This window comes from Lactuca serriola, chromosome 2 (genome assembly GCF_051521515.1).
Source record: "Lactuca serriola cultivar US96UC23 chromosome 2, Lser_US96UC23_V15, whole genome shotgun sequence".
NCBI classification, from domain to species: Eukaryota; Viridiplantae; Streptophyta; class Magnoliopsida; order Asterales; family Asteraceae; genus Lactuca; species Lactuca serriola.
Window position 1 is genome coordinate 19,668,355 of NC_136409.1, and position 17,308 is coordinate 19,685,662.

Consider the following 17,308-nt stretch of genomic DNA (forward strand, 5'->3'; position numbering starts at 1 on the left):
AGTGTTCCTGTATGGAAATGGGAAGAATTGTCCATGGATTTCATTACCAAATTGCCAAAGACTGCTAGACAACATGATAGCATTTGGGTAATCGTCGACCGCCTGACTAAAAGCGCTCATTTTCTTGCCATGCGTTAAACGGCACCAATGGAGAAATACGCACAAGTATACTTGGATGAAATTGTGGCAAGACATGGTGTGCCACTAAAGATCATCTCCGATCGTGATACTCGCTTCACTTCTCACTTTTGGGCGAGTATGCAACGTGAATTAGGATCTCGAGTTGCTCTCAGCATAGCATATCATCCCCAGAAAGATGGTCAAACGGGGAGAACAATCCAAACAGTAGAAGATATGCTTCGTGCATGTGTCTTGGAGTTCGGTGGTAACTGGGATAAATACTTACCTCTTGTCGAATTCTCGTATAATAATAGTTACCACGCTTCAATCAAAATGCCACCATACGAAGCATTATATGGCCGCAAGTGTCGTACTCCATTATGTTGGCGAGACATAGGACAGAAGATCCTTGGAGGCCCTGAAATGATTCAAGACACCACCGAAAAAATTCAAATCGTACGAGAAAGAATGAAAGCGACCCAGGATCGACAGAAGTCCTATACAGAAAAGAGAAGACGACCCATAGAATTCCAAGTGGGTGATTTCGTGATGCTGAAGGTATCTCCATGGAAAGGCCATATGAGATTTGGGAAGAAAGGAAAGTTAAGTCCTAGATTTGTTGGTCCTTTAAAAATCATCCAGAGAATTGGAAAGCAAGCATACCGCTTAGAATTACCTGAAGATTTGGCAGGTATTCATGATGTGTTTCATGTGAGCTATCTGCGCAAATGCTTGAGTATCAATGATGAGACAGTTCCATTATCCGAGGTGAAATTGGATAATAAGTTAAGATATGTAGAAGAGCCGGAAGAGATCGTGAATGAAAGAACAACTAATCTTCGTAATAAAGAAGTGGATTTGGTGCTTGTCAAGTGGAAACACCATCGAGGCCCAAATTATAATTGGGAAAATAAGAATGAGATAAGAGCAAAATATCCCCATTTATTTTAATCGATGTAATTTCGGGGACGAAATCCTCAAAAGGAGGAGGTATTTGTAATATACACATTTTGAAATCGTGTTTTAAGTAAATAATATTATGAAATATTAAGTGAATTTGAATGTTGAGTTTTAACAGATAGTTATTACTAGAAATGAAGTAAAACTATGTTTAGAATCACTCATAAAATGTTGGAAGTCTTATGAGATTCCAATTAAAAACCAAATAGTAAAATATAGCGAAAATATAAAATTTGGAATAAGTAAAATTTTATTATTGAAAGTTGTAGATAATCTCGTTAGAAACATTTAAGCGAAAACCACATCGAAATCCGAGTTATAACGAAGAAGTTATAACCAAACGAAGATCCGTGATAAATCCGAAAAATACCTTGTCGCGTAAAAATTTAGTTTTCGATAAACTAATTTTTAGCCTTAGTGATGTAAATGAAAGTTGTAGAACTCGTGAAAATAATCAACTTTCATATAAATACCTTTTGAATCTGACTTCGTATGAGGAAGTTATGATTTTTCGAAGTTTCAGCTTAGCAGTAGACAGCTAAAAACTCGAATTTTAGATCGAGTCATTTTTAGCCGACACAACCTAAACGAGAATTGAAGGTCTCGTCATTAGTAGTGCAACGGTAAAAAGTCTGACGAAAACGGACGTCGGATGAAGAAGTTATGAATTTTTAACGGATTTTCCTATCCCGGTCTGTTAAAAATAATAATATTAAAATTAAAGTCAAAATTAGCCGACGAAGTCTAAACAAAAGTTGTAGAGCATAATTTTAGCTTCGCGTGCATATAAAGAACGTCAAAAACGGAGCTCGTATGCGAAAGTTATGGATTTTACAAGATTTGGCACATTTTTCGAGAAAATTTGCATGAATAGTACTGCCACGTCACCCTCGTATGCGAGGCTTCCACGTGTCGGAAACGTGTTCGCTGCTGATTGGACCGCAGCCTTGCGTGTTACCTTCTGATTGGACCAAGTCCGAAGTCCACTAAGCGAGGGACACCTTCGCAGGAGACACCCCCGGATCACCCTCGCACCCTCGTGCCCTCCTCCCATTGGACCGAAGTTAGGTCCAATCCGAGGCTGCCGTCAGCGAGCCTACTGTTCCGAGCCGAAGACCGAGCCGATGACGCGCCTGAAGCTGATGACTCCTCGCATCCGAGCCTCGCCGAAGCTGCCACCTGGTCCGAACCTCGCAGACGCGTGCCTCCTTCCCTTCGCTTCGGATCCGAAGCTCGGCCCTATATAAGGGGTGCGAACCCTCTCGGCTAATTTTAGAAAATTTCCACTTTCACCCCCTTTTTAAATATTTTTACTATCCCGACATTCCCCGAAGCCCCGGTACTGATTCCAAAGCCCGAAACACGCCCCGAGACACCCGAGAAGCCCGAAAAATTTATCTTTTCGGTTTCGAAACTCTACCTTCGCAGAGCCCGGTTTTCAACGACGAAAGTCATATTTAGAGCCGAAGTACTGCCCAAATTAATATTTTAGCCCCCGGTTATTTCACGGTGTGTTTAATATATAGAAATAATTGTATGTTATGTGTTATATGTGCTACGTGCTTTTCAATATTATTATTCCGGGTTATTTTCCCGGGTTATTTTTATTTGCTATTTTTAATAGCAAAGAAATACCTTTGACCATGTGATCAGTGAAAGGACTTAGATTCACGTTGGTACTGGTATGTAGCCTCTGGCCATGTGGAACATGTCTCCGAAAGAGAATGAATTTTATTCTATGGTAGTGGCAGAAGGTTAGACAAGGCTATAAGCCTGAAATCTACCGAAATGTTAATCCGAAGTTGTATATCTTCTGTGCCGTTTGGGCCAAAGCTTTATTGATGTATATCAAGCATGTAAATTGTTATGTCTCATTGATTGTATATCTTTAAATCAAATCAATGATTGATATGGAATGTTTGTCACATGATTCACGTATGCCCTTGTTGTTCCTTGTTCCTCTTTGCTTCTGCCCTATTAAAGTATATATATGGCATAACGTTATATTGTATCTATTATTGAACTCACTAAGCGTCACCGCTTACCCTCTCGATGTTTAACAAATTGCAGGAGATAAACATCCAGTATAGTTATATACTGGTAGAAGATTTTTGAATAGTTTGAAACTATTGTATCGATAGAAGCTTATGAATAGTTTGAAACTATTGTATTTTGCACTCCCATATGTATAAAACTATAGAATCCTGGGAAGTTATGTAATATATAACACTTTAAAATAGTCGGTTTGTATCCAGTAGTTTGTAATCTCTTTATCAATGTAAAATATTGTTTTTATGAATATGCAAGTAGCATGTTTTGGAGTAACTATATTGTCGAGTATGAAAGTTTGGGTCTTTCATAAATACGAAAGTTAGGGTCTTTCAATCATGGTATCAGAGCAGTAGTTTGAGTGAACTAAATTCCACGGATTGGTATTTAGACTTAAACTATTGGAAGTTCAATATATGAACTAAATCATTATAAGTATATGGATACAAACCATAGGAAATATATAAGTAAAAGTATTAGGTAATAATAAACATTAATATTCTAAAATACAATGTTACTCCGTATTGCAGAGCAATGGCTGAACAGGTTAGTAGCCATACCCCTGAGGTTGGTGGAGGTCCTCAACCCGAGGAAGTGAATACTCCAGTATCTCCTCGTGAGGAGCGACTCTTGGGTAAACTTACCGGTGTTATTCGACAGACTCTCGAAGAACACAAAAAGAATGGTGATAAGGGAAAAGAGAAAGCCACTGGAGAATCTTCAAAAGGAGAGGTGAAGCGTCCCTCGTTCAAAGATTTCAAGAGTAGTGGTGCTACAGAGTTTTCCGGTGTTCTCAATCCCATTATTGTTCTTACTTGGATCCAGAACACAGAGAAAGTGTTTCGTATTTCTCATGTGGATAATGAAGACAAGGCTAACTATGCTTCTGCAATGCTCACCGGAGAAGCCTTGGTCTGGTGGGAAGCAACATATGAAGCTCTCAACGGGTTTGACCAGGAGAATTTAGCCTTGGAAATGTTTAAAACTCGTTTGCTAGAGAAGTATTGTCCACTAGACATGAGGAGGAGATTAGAGAAGGAATTCCTCGAGCTTAAACAAGGAGGAATGACTGTCAATGAGTATGAAACTCAGTTTAATCAAAGAGCAAGGTTTGCTACAAAGTATATTCCAACTGAAGACGAGAAAATTCAGTTATTCATGGAGGGACTACGACATGAGATCCACGATTGCCAATCGAGAAGTTCTGTCATTCGATAAAGCCGTTGAATATGCTCGAAGACGTGAGCATGACTTAGAAATACGTGGTGCCACTGTTACTGCTCCGAAGCATCCACGTACTGAAAGAACCGCTCCTTCTTTTCTACCAGCTCAATCCGTTCGTACTGAACCTGGTAATCAAGTTCAAACTCAAAGTGTATCTCGTGGACGCGGTAGATCACAATCTTTTTCTATGCAATCGCCTTCATGTCGTATTTGTGGAAGGAATCATCCGGGCCAATGCAAAATAGACAAGGAATCCATTGTTTGTTATGGATGCGGAGAAAAGGGTCATATAAAGCCAACTTGCCCAAGAAAGGATGTTACTTGCTATGCATGTGGTATTACTGGCCACACGAAGCGTTTTTGCCCTACTCTTACTAGTCAGATGACGGGAAGTCAAGCTTCTGTTCAACAACCGGCGAGAAGCCAAGTCCCTGTTCAACAATCAAAGGGTACTCCAACTAAAAAGGAGGAGGTGCCAAAAGCTAGGGGTCGTGCATTCCAAATTACCTCAGAGGAGGCACGCAAGGACCCAAATATTGTGACGGGTACATTTCTTGTCAACTCTAGACCTGCTCACATCTTATTTGATTCTGGTGCCTCAGATTCTTTTGTGTCTTACGAATTTGTGCATTCCTTTCAAATTGCTTGCTTTGTACTTGCGCAACCATTTCACGTATATACTGCGGGAAGTATATCATTACTTGCTGATAAAGTCTATAGAGATTTTGTTATAGAAATTGAAGACTATACTTTTCTCGCTAACCTGATCCTTATCTCCTTGCCCAACTTTGATATTATTCTCGGCATGGATTGGTTATCAAAGAACCACGCAGAACTCTTGTGCTATGAAAAGATAGTACGTATTCCTATTGAAGGGGGGGAATCCTATCTATGTCTATGGTGAACAAAGACTCTTAAAAATAATCTCTTTCCTTAAAGCTCGTAAATTCATATCGAAAGGGTGTTCTATCTATCTGGCCTACACAGTTGATGTCTCAAAAGAGGAGAAGAAAATTGTAAATGATGTTCTAGTTGTTAACGAATATCCTGACGTTTCCCCCGATGACTTGCCTGGCCTTCCTCCAGATAGGCAAGTAGAATTTCGAATTGACCTTGTGCCTGGTGCTGCTCCGATTGCAAAGACTCCTTATCGTCTTGAGCCAGCTGAGATGAAAGAAATAATGATCCAACTGCAAGAACTACTTGACAAGGGTTTCATTCGACCGAGTACCTCTCCCTGGGGTGCTCCGGTACTGTTTGTCAAGAAGAAAGATGGATCGATGCGGATGTGCATTGATTATCGTGAGCTGAATAAGGTGACTATCGAGAACAAGTACCCACTACCTCGCATTGACGATTTATTCGATCAACTTCAAGGTGTTAGCTATTTCTCAAAAATTGATTTAAGATCTGGCTATCATCAGTTGAAAGTTCACGAGCAAGATGTACCGAAGACTGCTTTTCGTACTCGATATGGGCATCATGAATTCCTTGTTATGCCGTTTGGTTTAACAAACGCTCCGGCTGTATTCATGGATATGATGAATCGGGTATGCATCCCAATGCTCGATAAATCAATCATCGTATTCATTGATGATATTCTAATCTATTCCAAGTCTGAAGCTGATCATGCCATTCATATTCGTCCGGTATTGGAACTTCTTCAAAAGGAGAAACTATATGCTAAATTCTCGAAATGTGATTTTGGCTTCGCCAAGTTCAATTTCTCGGTCATGTTGTTTCTAGTGATGGTGTATCCGTAGATCCTATCAATATCGAAGCCATTCAAAATTGGGAAGTGCCCCGTAATGCTTCCGAAATTCGTAGTTTCTTAGGTCTCGCGGGATATTACCGGAGATTCATTAAAGACTTTTCTCGTATAGCCGTACCTCTCACGAGTCTTACATGGAAAGAAGTGAAGTTCGAATGGGGTGAAACCCAAGAAAGAGATTTCTCAACTCTAAAAGATCTTTTGACTCATGCTCCAATATTATCACTCCCAGAAGGTGATGATGACTTCTCCGTATATAGCGATGCTTTAAGATTAGGACTCGGTTGTGTGTTGATGCAATGTGGCAAAGTGATAGCCTATGCCTCAAGACAACTGAAAGATTATGAAAAGAATTATTCCACTCATGATCTCGAACTCGCTGCAGTGGTATTTGCCCTAAAACTTTGGAGGCATTATCTTTTTGGTACAAAGTGCCAATTATTTACCGACCACAAAAGTCTCAAGTACATATTCAGTCAGCAAACTTTGAATATGAGACAACAACAAGCCATGGAGCTGATCAAAGATTATGATTGTGAAATCCTATATCATCCTGGAAAAGCTAACGTGGTTGCTGATACACTTAGCAGAAAAGTTTATCGCAATAGTATGTGTTATGCCATTAGTCATACTACAGTAAAATTCACTATTTTAGATGAATTAGAGAAATGGCAAGAAGAGGCCCTAAAGCCAAAAAATGTGAAGAAAGAAGGGATGATACATTATAATAAGGCTCCGCGAGGATTAAAAGTATTCAAGAATCGGCTGTGGATTCTAAAGATCGGTGGATTGAGATAGAAGATTTTAGATGAAGCCCATAAATCTAAATTGTCAATCCATCCTGGTACAAGTAAAATGTACTATGATGTAAGAGTTGATTATTGGTGGCCTGGATTAAAGAAAGACATTGGAAGATATGTATAGGAATGCTTAGTATGCTTACAAGTCAAAGCAGAGCACCAAAAGCCTTATGGAACCCCAGAAAGTCTTAGTGTTCCTGTATGGAAATGGGAAGAATTGTCCATGGATTTCATTACCAAATTGCCAAAGACTGCTAGACAACATGATAGCATTTGGGTAATCGTCGACCGCCTGACTAAAAGCGCTCATTTTCTTGCCATGCATTAAACGGCACCAATGGAGAAATACGCACAAGTATACTTGGATGAAATTGTGGCAAGACATGGTGTGCCACTAAAGATCATCTCCGATCGTGATACTCGCTTCACTTCTCACTTTTGGGCGAGTATGCAACGTGAATTAGGATCTCGAGTTGCTCTCAGCACAGCATATCATCCCCAGACAGATGGTCAAACGGGGAGAACAATCCAAACAGTAGAAGATATGCTTCGTGCATGTGTCTTGGAGTTCGGTGGTAACTGGGATAATACTTACCTCTTGTCGAATTCTCGTATAATAATAGTTACCACGCTTCAATCAAAATTCCACCATACGAAGCATTATATGGTCGCAAGTGTCGTACTCCATTATGTTGGCGAGACATAGGACAGAAGATCCTTGGAGGCCCTGAAATGATTGAAGACACCACCGACAAAATTCAAATCATACGAGAAAGAATGAAAGCGGCCCAGGATCGACAGAAGTCCTATACAGAAAAGAGAAGACGACCCATAGAATTCCAAGTGGGTGATTTCGTGATGCTGAAGGTATCTCCATGGAAAGGCCTTATGAGATTTGGGAAGAAGGGAAAGTTAAGTCCTAGATTTGTTGGTCCTTTCAAAATCATCCAGAGAATTGGAAAGCAAGCATACCGCTTAGAATTACCTGAAGATTTGGCAGGTATTCATGATGTGTTTCATGTGAGCTATCTGCGCAAATGCTGAGCATCAATGATGAGACAGTTCCATTATCCGAGGTGAAATTGGATAATAAGTTAAAATATGTAGAAGAGCCGGAAGAGATCGTGAATGAAAGAACAACTAATCTACGTAATAAAGAAGTGGATTTGGTGCTTGTCAAGTGGAAACACCATCGATGCCCAAATTATACTTGGGAAAATAAGAATGAGATAAGAGCAAAATATCCCCATTTATTTTAATCGATGTAATTTCGGGGACGAAATCCTCAAAAGGAGGAGGTATTTGTAACATACACATTTTGAAATCGTGTTTTAAGTAAATAATATTATGAAATATTAAGTGAATTTGAATGTTGAGTTTTAACAAATAATTTTTACTAGAAATGAAGTAAAACTATCTTTAGAATCACTCATAAAATGTTGGAAGTCTTATGAGATTCCAATTAAAAACCAAATAGTAAAATATAGCAAAAATATAAAATTTGGAATAAGTAAAATTTTATTATTGAAAGTTGTAGATAATCTCGTTAGAAACATTTAAGCGAAAACCTCATCGAAATCCGAGTTATAACGAAGAAGTTATGACCAAACGAAGATCCGTGATAAATCCGGAAAATACCTTGTCGCGTAAAAATTTAGTTTTCGATAAACTAATTTTTAGCCTTAGTGATGTAAATAAAAGTTGTAGAACTCGTGAAAATAATCAACTTTCATATAAATACCGTTTGAATCTGACTGCGTATGAAGAAGTTATGATTTTTCGAAGTTTCAGCTTAGTAGTAGACAACTAAAAACTCGAATTTTAGATCGAGTCATTTTTAGCCGACACAACCTAAACGAGAATTGAAGGTCTCGTCTTTAGTAGTGCAACGGTAAAAAGTCTGACAAAAACGGACGTCGGATGAAGAAGTTATGAATTTTTAACGGATTTTCCTGTCCCGGTCTGTTAAAAATAATAATACTAAAATTAAAGTCAAAATTAGCTGACGAAGTCTAAACAAAAGTTGTAGAGCATAATTTTAGCTTCGCGTGCATATAAAGAACGTCAAAAACGGAGCTCGTATGCGAAAGTTATGGATTTTACAAGATTTGGCACATTTTTCGAGAAAATTTGCATGAATAGTACTGCCACGTCACCCTCGTATGCGAGGCTTCCACGTGTCGGAAACGTGTTCGCTGCTGATTGGACCGCAGCCTTGCGTGTTACCTTCTGATTGGACCAAGTCCGAAGTCCACTAAGCGAGGGACACCTTCGCAGGAGACACCCCCGGATCACCCTCGCACCCTCGTGCCTTCCTCCCATTAGACCGAAGTTAGGTCCAATCTGAGGCTGCCGTCAGCGAGCCTGCTGTTCCGAGCCGAAGACCGAGCCGATGACACGCCTGAAGCTGATGACTCCTCGCATCCGAGCCTCACCGAAGCTGCCACTTGGTCCGAACCTCGCAGACGCGTGCCTCCTTCCCTTCGCTTCGGATCCGAAGCTCGACCCTATATAAGGGGTGCGAACCCTCTCGGCTAATTTTAGAAAATTTCCACTTTCACCCCCTTTTTCAATATTTTTACTATCCCGACATTCCCCGAAGCCCCGGTACTGATTCCAAAGCCCGAAACACGCCCCGAGACTCCCGAGAAGCCCGAAAAATTTATCTTTTCGGTTTCGAAACTCTACCTTCGCAGAGCCCGGTTTTCAACGACGAAAGTCATATTTAGAGCCGAAGTACTGCCCAAATTAATATTTTAGCCCCCGGTTATTTCACGGTGTGTTTAATATATAGAAATAATTGTATGTTATGTGTTATATGTGCTATGTGCTTTTCAATATTATTATTCCGGGTTATTTTCCCGGGTTATTTTTATTTGCTATTTTTAATAGCAAAGAAATACCTTTGACCATGTGATCAGTGAAAGGACTTAGATTCACGTTGGTACTGGTATGTAGCCTCTGGCCATGTGGAACATGTCTCCGAAAGAGAATGAATTTTATTCTATGGTAGTGGCAGAAGGTTAGACAAGGCTATAAGCTTGAAATCTACCGAAATGTTAATCCGAAGTTGTATATCTTCTGTGCCGTTTGGGCCAAAGCTTTATTGATGTATATCAAGCATGGAAATTGTTATGTCTCATTGATTGTATATCTTTAAATCAAATCAATGATTGATATGGAATGTTTGTCACATGATTCACGTATGCCCTTGTTGTTCCTTGTTCCTCTTTGCTTCTGCCCTATTAAAGTATATATATGGCATAACGTTATATTGTATCTATTATTGAACTCACTAAGCGTCACTGCTTACCCTCTCGATGTTTAACAAATTGCAGGAGATAAACATCAGTATAGTTATATACTGGTAGAAGATTTTTGAATAATTTGAAACTATTGTATCGATAAAAGCTTATGAATAGTTTGAAACTATTGTATTTTGCACTCCCGTATGTATAAAACTATAGAATCCTGGGAAGTTATGTAATATATAACACTTTAAAATAGTCGGTTTTATCCAGTAGTTTGTAATCTCTTTATCAATGTAAAATATTGTTTTTATGAATATGCAAGTAGCATGTTTTGGAGTAACTATATTGTCGAGTACGAAAGTTTGGGTCTTTCATAAATACGAAAGTTAGGGCCTTTTAATAAATAAAAATAATATAAAACTGAAAAATATATTTAATCTTATTTATATATAATTGGAATACAATGGTAAAACACTTTTGAGATGAAAAATCGGTTATCTTATCACGTTATAATAATCTCGCACAACACGTGAGTACACGCTTAATTTTATAGAAAATGTTTAAAAAAATCTCAACGCACCAATGACAACAAACACTCAAACAATTTAAATCGACATAATTCTTTTCCACTGTTTCCTATTTATCAATAACCGTTTTTGATTAGGACATATTATGACGAAAAGATAAAAACGTATTATCGTTTCAGCAAGCCACTGGATTTCCATATCAGACTACTCTTATCGGTAGCAAAAAGATAATTCACTTTGTCATATAATCAAACAAACAATACAAAGTAAAGCATCGAAGAATAGATACCTCATTTAACAACAAAAAAAAGCAACAAATAATATAATGTTGTTCAATTCCAACACAAAATAAAAGAGTAATAAGAAAAATCACAACTCAAACAATTCAACAACTATATAGATAAATGCATAAACAAATTAGTTGTTTAATAGATTATCCAAGACACCTCTTTTCTACACCAAAAAACTACCGGTTACGATAACAATAGATAGAACAAACGCTGCAATAAAGGGACAAACATAAAATGTAACAGTAACCTACTAACAAGAAGCCATTTCCAATTTAGGGACAAGTTATAATCCTTTTGCAAATACTGCTGCTACGTAAATAAAAGCTACATTTCCAATTTTCCATTTCTTTTAGAAAAACTACGTGTTAATATATCGACAATCGGTTATTAATAAATTTCAGTCTAAAAGTCAAAAAGAGAAAGGATTAGGTATCCAATGGCTGGTCAAGAATCTCGAGCCACTTGCCTTTCATACATGACCTGATGACCACCAATTTGTGCAACAAAACCAACTTCATTTTTGCCTCAAAATTCAAAATTTAATTCCTTCGTGACGACCTACAATCTCTAGAAACATCCAGCGATCTCCCCAATTCTTCTTCTTCTTCCTCTGGTTTTTCTGTGATTGTTTTTACTTCACAATCATGGAAACCCTAGCTTCATCTGCAACAATCGTATCTTCTTCTCCTAAATCCCTTAAAATTCTGTCTCCTAGATCCAAACACCCTATTGGAAAAAGACTCTTTCGGCTCCCGATTTCTGCCAAGAGTAAGCAATTCTGTAACTTTATAGTTTTCACTACCTTGCTATGCCTATTAGTTTTTTAATAAATTAGAATTTTCATGATTTGTCGTCTCAGGTAATGGAAACGAATCTGATCTCCGATCAGACTCAAATGATGCGAGTATTGTCCCGATTTCCACCAACCGAACTTTCTCCAAGGTAATCATGAATCAGCTTGCTTTCAATTTTGTGTATAATCATTATTAGGTTTTGTTAGATTAGATAATCTATAGATTCTGTGGACCCTCGAAAACATGCTCCTGTAATTGCATGGGTAAAACTGATGATTGATTTGATCTGACGCTTCGATCAACTTCAAAGCTACGTACTTGTTGATGCTATACGATGTTTATGTGTTATCCGTGAAATTGAGGGAGAATCTATGCTAATTGTGTTCTTATGTATGCTGATTGATGTAAATCAAAAACTTTTGTAGGATGATGCGATGGGGTTAGTTTTGAGTGCAGCAAATGTAAGGGGATGGACTACAGGTTCAGGTATGGAAGGGCCTTCAGTTCCTGCAGGTGGTGATGGAGATTGTGAAAAGATTTCTACATTTCCATGGTCTCTTTTCACAAAGTCTCCAAGAAGAAGAATGCGTGTTGCTTTCACTTGTAATGTCTGTGGTCAAAGAACAACTCGTGCTATTAATCCCCATGCTTATACTGATGGCACTGTTTTTGTCCAGGTATTCATGATTCTTTACCTAAAGTTATGTTTCTTTTCCCCTTTTAAGTAAAAAGAAACATCACTCAAAAGTGTGAATTTGAGTGATCCTAAAATCATATTTGATTTGAACGCAGTGTTGTGGATGCAATGTGTTTCACAAACTTGTGGACAATTTGAACTTGTTTCATGAGATGAAATGCTATGTGAATCCATCATTCCAGTATCAGGATCCAAATGGGAATGTTGGAAGCCTTGGATTCAAATATTTAGACATGGGTGATGAAGATGATAATGATGACATCATTCCACTCTTATGAGGTGAGAGAAGTGGCGTGTATTGATTCTATTCAACCACACACACACACACACTAGTGGTGATTGTAAATAACTTTGGAACTTTGGTTTAATGTTATATAAATAAAGTAGAATGTTATTCTGATGGGGTTGTAAATGGATCGAGTAGGAACTAATTGTGATTATATTTGTATTTGTATCAATATCTGCATATATGAAATCATAATTCGTAGATGTTAATGTAGAGTATCTAGTTCAGTTGTGAACAAACCAAATGGCTTCTCTTTGGTTAAATTCCAAAACTTTCTTCATACGATCTTGAATGGGAGAAAGATTTAGAGGGGGTATAAACTTTTCTTCTTTATTTTACCACAATTATTTCTATTATTATGTTTTGACCACCACACTTTAGCAATCGAGGGTATTTACATCATTATTTCAAGATTTGGTATAAAGGAAATCCAAGATTGAAAGTGGGCTACTTGTTTTGAAGTTTTTTTCAGGTAGAATTTGATGTCTTTCTTAAATATTAAAATATGATATTTGTTGAGTTTAATTTTTTAATATCATATTTACACTTTGTAAACCTTCAAAATATTATATTTGTCCAATTTTTTTATAATGTTATTAATAGTTTATAATCATATTTTATATCTTAGTACTATTATAACAAATAAAAATTTTAACCAAATTATCTCTATGTCTACTTTTAAATTGTTTGAATGTTGTTCTTTTGACAAACAAAAGGTTTCATCTTCATCCTTTTCTATGGAACATATGCATTGATTGCTTAGTTTTTGTTATTGTTGAATACTGTCATGTTGTAAATGGAGGATATTTTAAATATTACAATTGATATTTTGATACTTAAGAATGATATATGTGATATTTTGATATTTAAGAATGGTATTTATGATATTTTGATGTTTAAGGACATATATGATATTTTAAAATTTTATGAAAGATAAATATGATATTTAGAAATTGAGTTGGACAAATATGATATCTTGATGTTTAATATGGGTATATGCGAAATTTTACCCTTTTTTTTGTTGAGTGACATGTTTGAGACTTGTATAAACTAGGGATGTGCAAAAAACCGCATAAACCGCACAAACCGCCCACACCGCACCAAACCGTACCGCATAATGCGGTTTACGATTTCGCGGTGTGGTTTGCGGTTCGTAATTTTGTCAAACCGCACTATGCGGTGCGGTTACCAAACTGTGGTTTAAACTGCACCGCGTTGTATATATATATATATATATATATATATATATATATATATATATATATATATATATATATATATATATATATCAAAGTTTCCAATCACCAAATACTTCATACTGTCCAATAACTTTATTCTATATCACGATGGTTAAATATGGTAATTAAAGACTTAAAAGACTATGATATTAAATTCCATAAGTAATAAAAACTTAGCAAAACATTATGTGGTTTTTTTGTTTGCAATATATATACCTTTTAAATGGTATGCAATATAATTAATAAAATTTGAAAGTGTTTAATTGTAATTAATAACAATCAAAGTTATAAATTGAAACAACTTATCAAACCGCATAAACCGCCCACACCGCCCGCTTGAAACCGCACCGCATAATGTGGTTTAGAGATTTTGTGGTGCGGTTTGCGGTTTCCAAAAACTCAAACTGCATGTGCGGTGCGGTTTGCGGTTTCGACTCTAAACCGTACCAAACCGCACCGCGAACACCCCTAGTATAAACTTGTGTACTTGTTATCCAGAGGTGAGCATGGTGTGGTTTTTGGCTAAAGTCACATAGATTGGTTTTTAGTTTGTTAAAAATTGCGCGCCTCAAGTTTTGTGTTTGGTGTAGTTTGTGGTTTTAGTTACGATTCGTTTCACTGTGGTTCACTTTGGTTTATAAACCACAATAGGTATGGTGCGGTTTTACGTTGAGGCGATTTTAAAACCACAAGCATTATAGTCATATTTCTTTGTGCACATAAGAAGTTGAACACAACTGCAAAGCGGTTTTGTGTGAGTAGTGGCTAACATGCTAAAAAATGTTGAAAATATTTTCAAAATATATTTGACACAATTTAAAATAATATTTTTGTGTAAATACACTTTTTGTAAGACTTAGAAAATCTTTATTAATATTAAACTAATCTTCATAAATGGTCCTTATGGTTTACATGATTATTAACTCTAATCGTTAATATTTTTTTTAATCTTGCTGAAGATCTCTGTAGTTGTAATTTTTATCGTGGTTAGTCCCTTACCCATATAAAAAAGACTTTTATACCCTTTTGATTTTTTATATTTTTCTTTTTGGTTAATTTAGAATTTATATTAATATTTATTTTATTGATAGATCAGAAAGAGCTTACACCATTGTGCACCACCATTACCATCATCCTCACCCCAACCGTACTTGTCGAAACCTTTGAACCATCATTGGAAAAAAATTGAGGGCCAACGAGTATCATCGTCGGCTTTCGATCATGTTAATACATAAAAGTGAACCTCTAGCAATCCGAGCCAAACAAGATCCGAAGTCAGAGCATTCTGAGATGAGAAGAGTTTTCGAAGCCAATCATGTTCTGAGATGAAGACATTTGGAAGTTAATCTTTTTGATGTGATAAGAGTCTGTACGGGCATTAAATGTCATTTGTCGTTTTGTTGATTAAACAATTAATAGGTCAAAATCTAGTAAGTATGTTAAGTCAGAAGTCATAGTTTTGTCCGGTTTTTTGATTGATAAATGGTTTATACTATGTTTCTCCGTTACTATTTAAGGAGATTATATTTATTGCATTTAAGATCAGACATAGTATTATTCTCTTCATATCAAGCATAATTTCTCTTTCAAGTCTGAATGTTCTCAAAACATACTTATTGTTCTTAACTTTACTTTATTGTGTTCATAGTCAAACCTATCTTGAATACTTTGTTGAATATCATATTCAAGTGTTGACTGGTTTACCAGACTTGACTGGACTTTACATAGTTAGAAGCAGACATTGATTTTATTGTTAATTCAATGTTTGAGTTTTCAAGCCTTGTTCGCGCAAACACCCTTGATCTTACAATTGGTATCAGAGCCTGAGTGGTTGTCATTTAAATCTACAAGATCATATTACATTTGATTTAAGATTACCTTGGTATCTTAATCATTTTTGTGTTTAGGATAAAATTTCTTCTATATATCACTTGAGCTCGAATATTGTAACTATAATGGCTACTCCAAACCAAACACAACATATGTATTCCATGCAAATCATAAATAGCGTGCGGTGCCCAACACATGCCCCACTGTTGGTTGTTGAAGAGTATGACCATTGGAAAGTCAGAATGGAGAGATTCTTGCTTGGAAAGGAAAAAAGGTGAAGAAATTTAGAGGTCTGTTAAAGAAGGTCCACATGTTCCGGTCAGAACGATGGTCCGAGATGCTGCTGCAGCACTCTTAGGTCAAGAAGAATGTAACGCTCAAGATTTAACAGGTATTATTTTGCTATAATCTTAGTTAATTATTTAATGTTGGGATATTTGGGCGGGACGTACGCTAGGCGTACAGGATGTACACACGGCGTACATGAACCAGGCACGGATCGGGGAGCCCCCAAGCGTACGTTAGGTGTAGGGCGACCAGATGCAAACCCTAAATTTTAGGGTTTACTCACTATTTAAATAACTTATTGTTGGATTAGGTGTCTAAACCCATAACTATATTTTGTATATACTTGACCCGATAGTAGCATGATCCTTTTGGATTGCCTTCACCAAAGAAACTTGACTGGATGAATTATGGAGAAATATGTTGATTATGATTTATTAATATATTATGTGAATAATATATTAAAAGAGAAATCAAATTATTTAATTAATATTGTTATAGAATTAATTTAGAATTAATTTTATGGTCAAAAGAGATTCATTAAATTAAGAGGACTGATATTGTAATTATGTGATAATTGCAAAATGGGCTGATGATCCCTATGGATAGGGGTGGACGAGATCTTATGGATAACCCATAAGGATTTCGTCCATGATAAGGATTCTGGAAGGATCTTATGGGCTGCTTAGAGCTTAAGCAACCGTATTAGGTCTTTCACAGAAACCCTAATATCTCAGCTATATATAAACCCCTTGGGCATCATAATTTCGGACACTTGAACCCTAAGGATCTTAAAGCCGAAATTAGTATCCCTTCTCTCTCTCTCTCTAACATTCTCCCATTGCTTCTTGGTGTTTGTGATCGATTAGAGGTATTACACTTGTGATACTAAAGCTCTCAAAGGTTGAAGATCTTCAAGCTACAATTGAAAGGTAACATTCTAACTTGTTTATTATGTCGAATTCGAAATAAGTATGCTAGACATGGGGTTTATAAGCTTTGGATGATTATTTCATGTACAATTAGAAAAACTAGATCCAAAGTTTTAGAGTTTGCATGTGCACCATAGGATTGTTGTTATGCTCAAAACTCATCAGTGGTATCAGAGTCTAGGTCGTGTTTTTCTATTGTATTTGATGCAAAAGTTCAGTTTTCGAAGCTGAAAAGAAAAAAAAATCAATTTTGG

At 36.7% G+C, this 17,308-nt stretch overlaps 1 protein-coding gene across 1 annotated transcript; it reads left to right on the plus strand.

The window, feature by feature from the left end:
- The first annotated feature begins 11,424 nt into the window (after positions 1 to 11,424).
- LOC145086033 (Zim17-type zinc finger protein) lies at positions 11,425 to 12,978 on the plus strand. Its single transcript, XM_079023739.1, has 4 exons — positions 11,425 to 11,760; positions 11,852 to 11,934; positions 12,212 to 12,463; positions 12,579 to 12,978. The coding sequence occupies exons 1-4, from the start codon at positions 11,637 to 11,639 to the stop codon at positions 12,759 to 12,761; spliced, it is 642 nt and encodes a 213-aa protein (XP_078879865.1). The 5' UTR covers positions 11,425 to 11,636; the 3' UTR covers positions 12,762 to 12,978.
- The last annotated feature ends 4,330 nt before the right edge of the window (positions 12,979 to 17,308 follow it).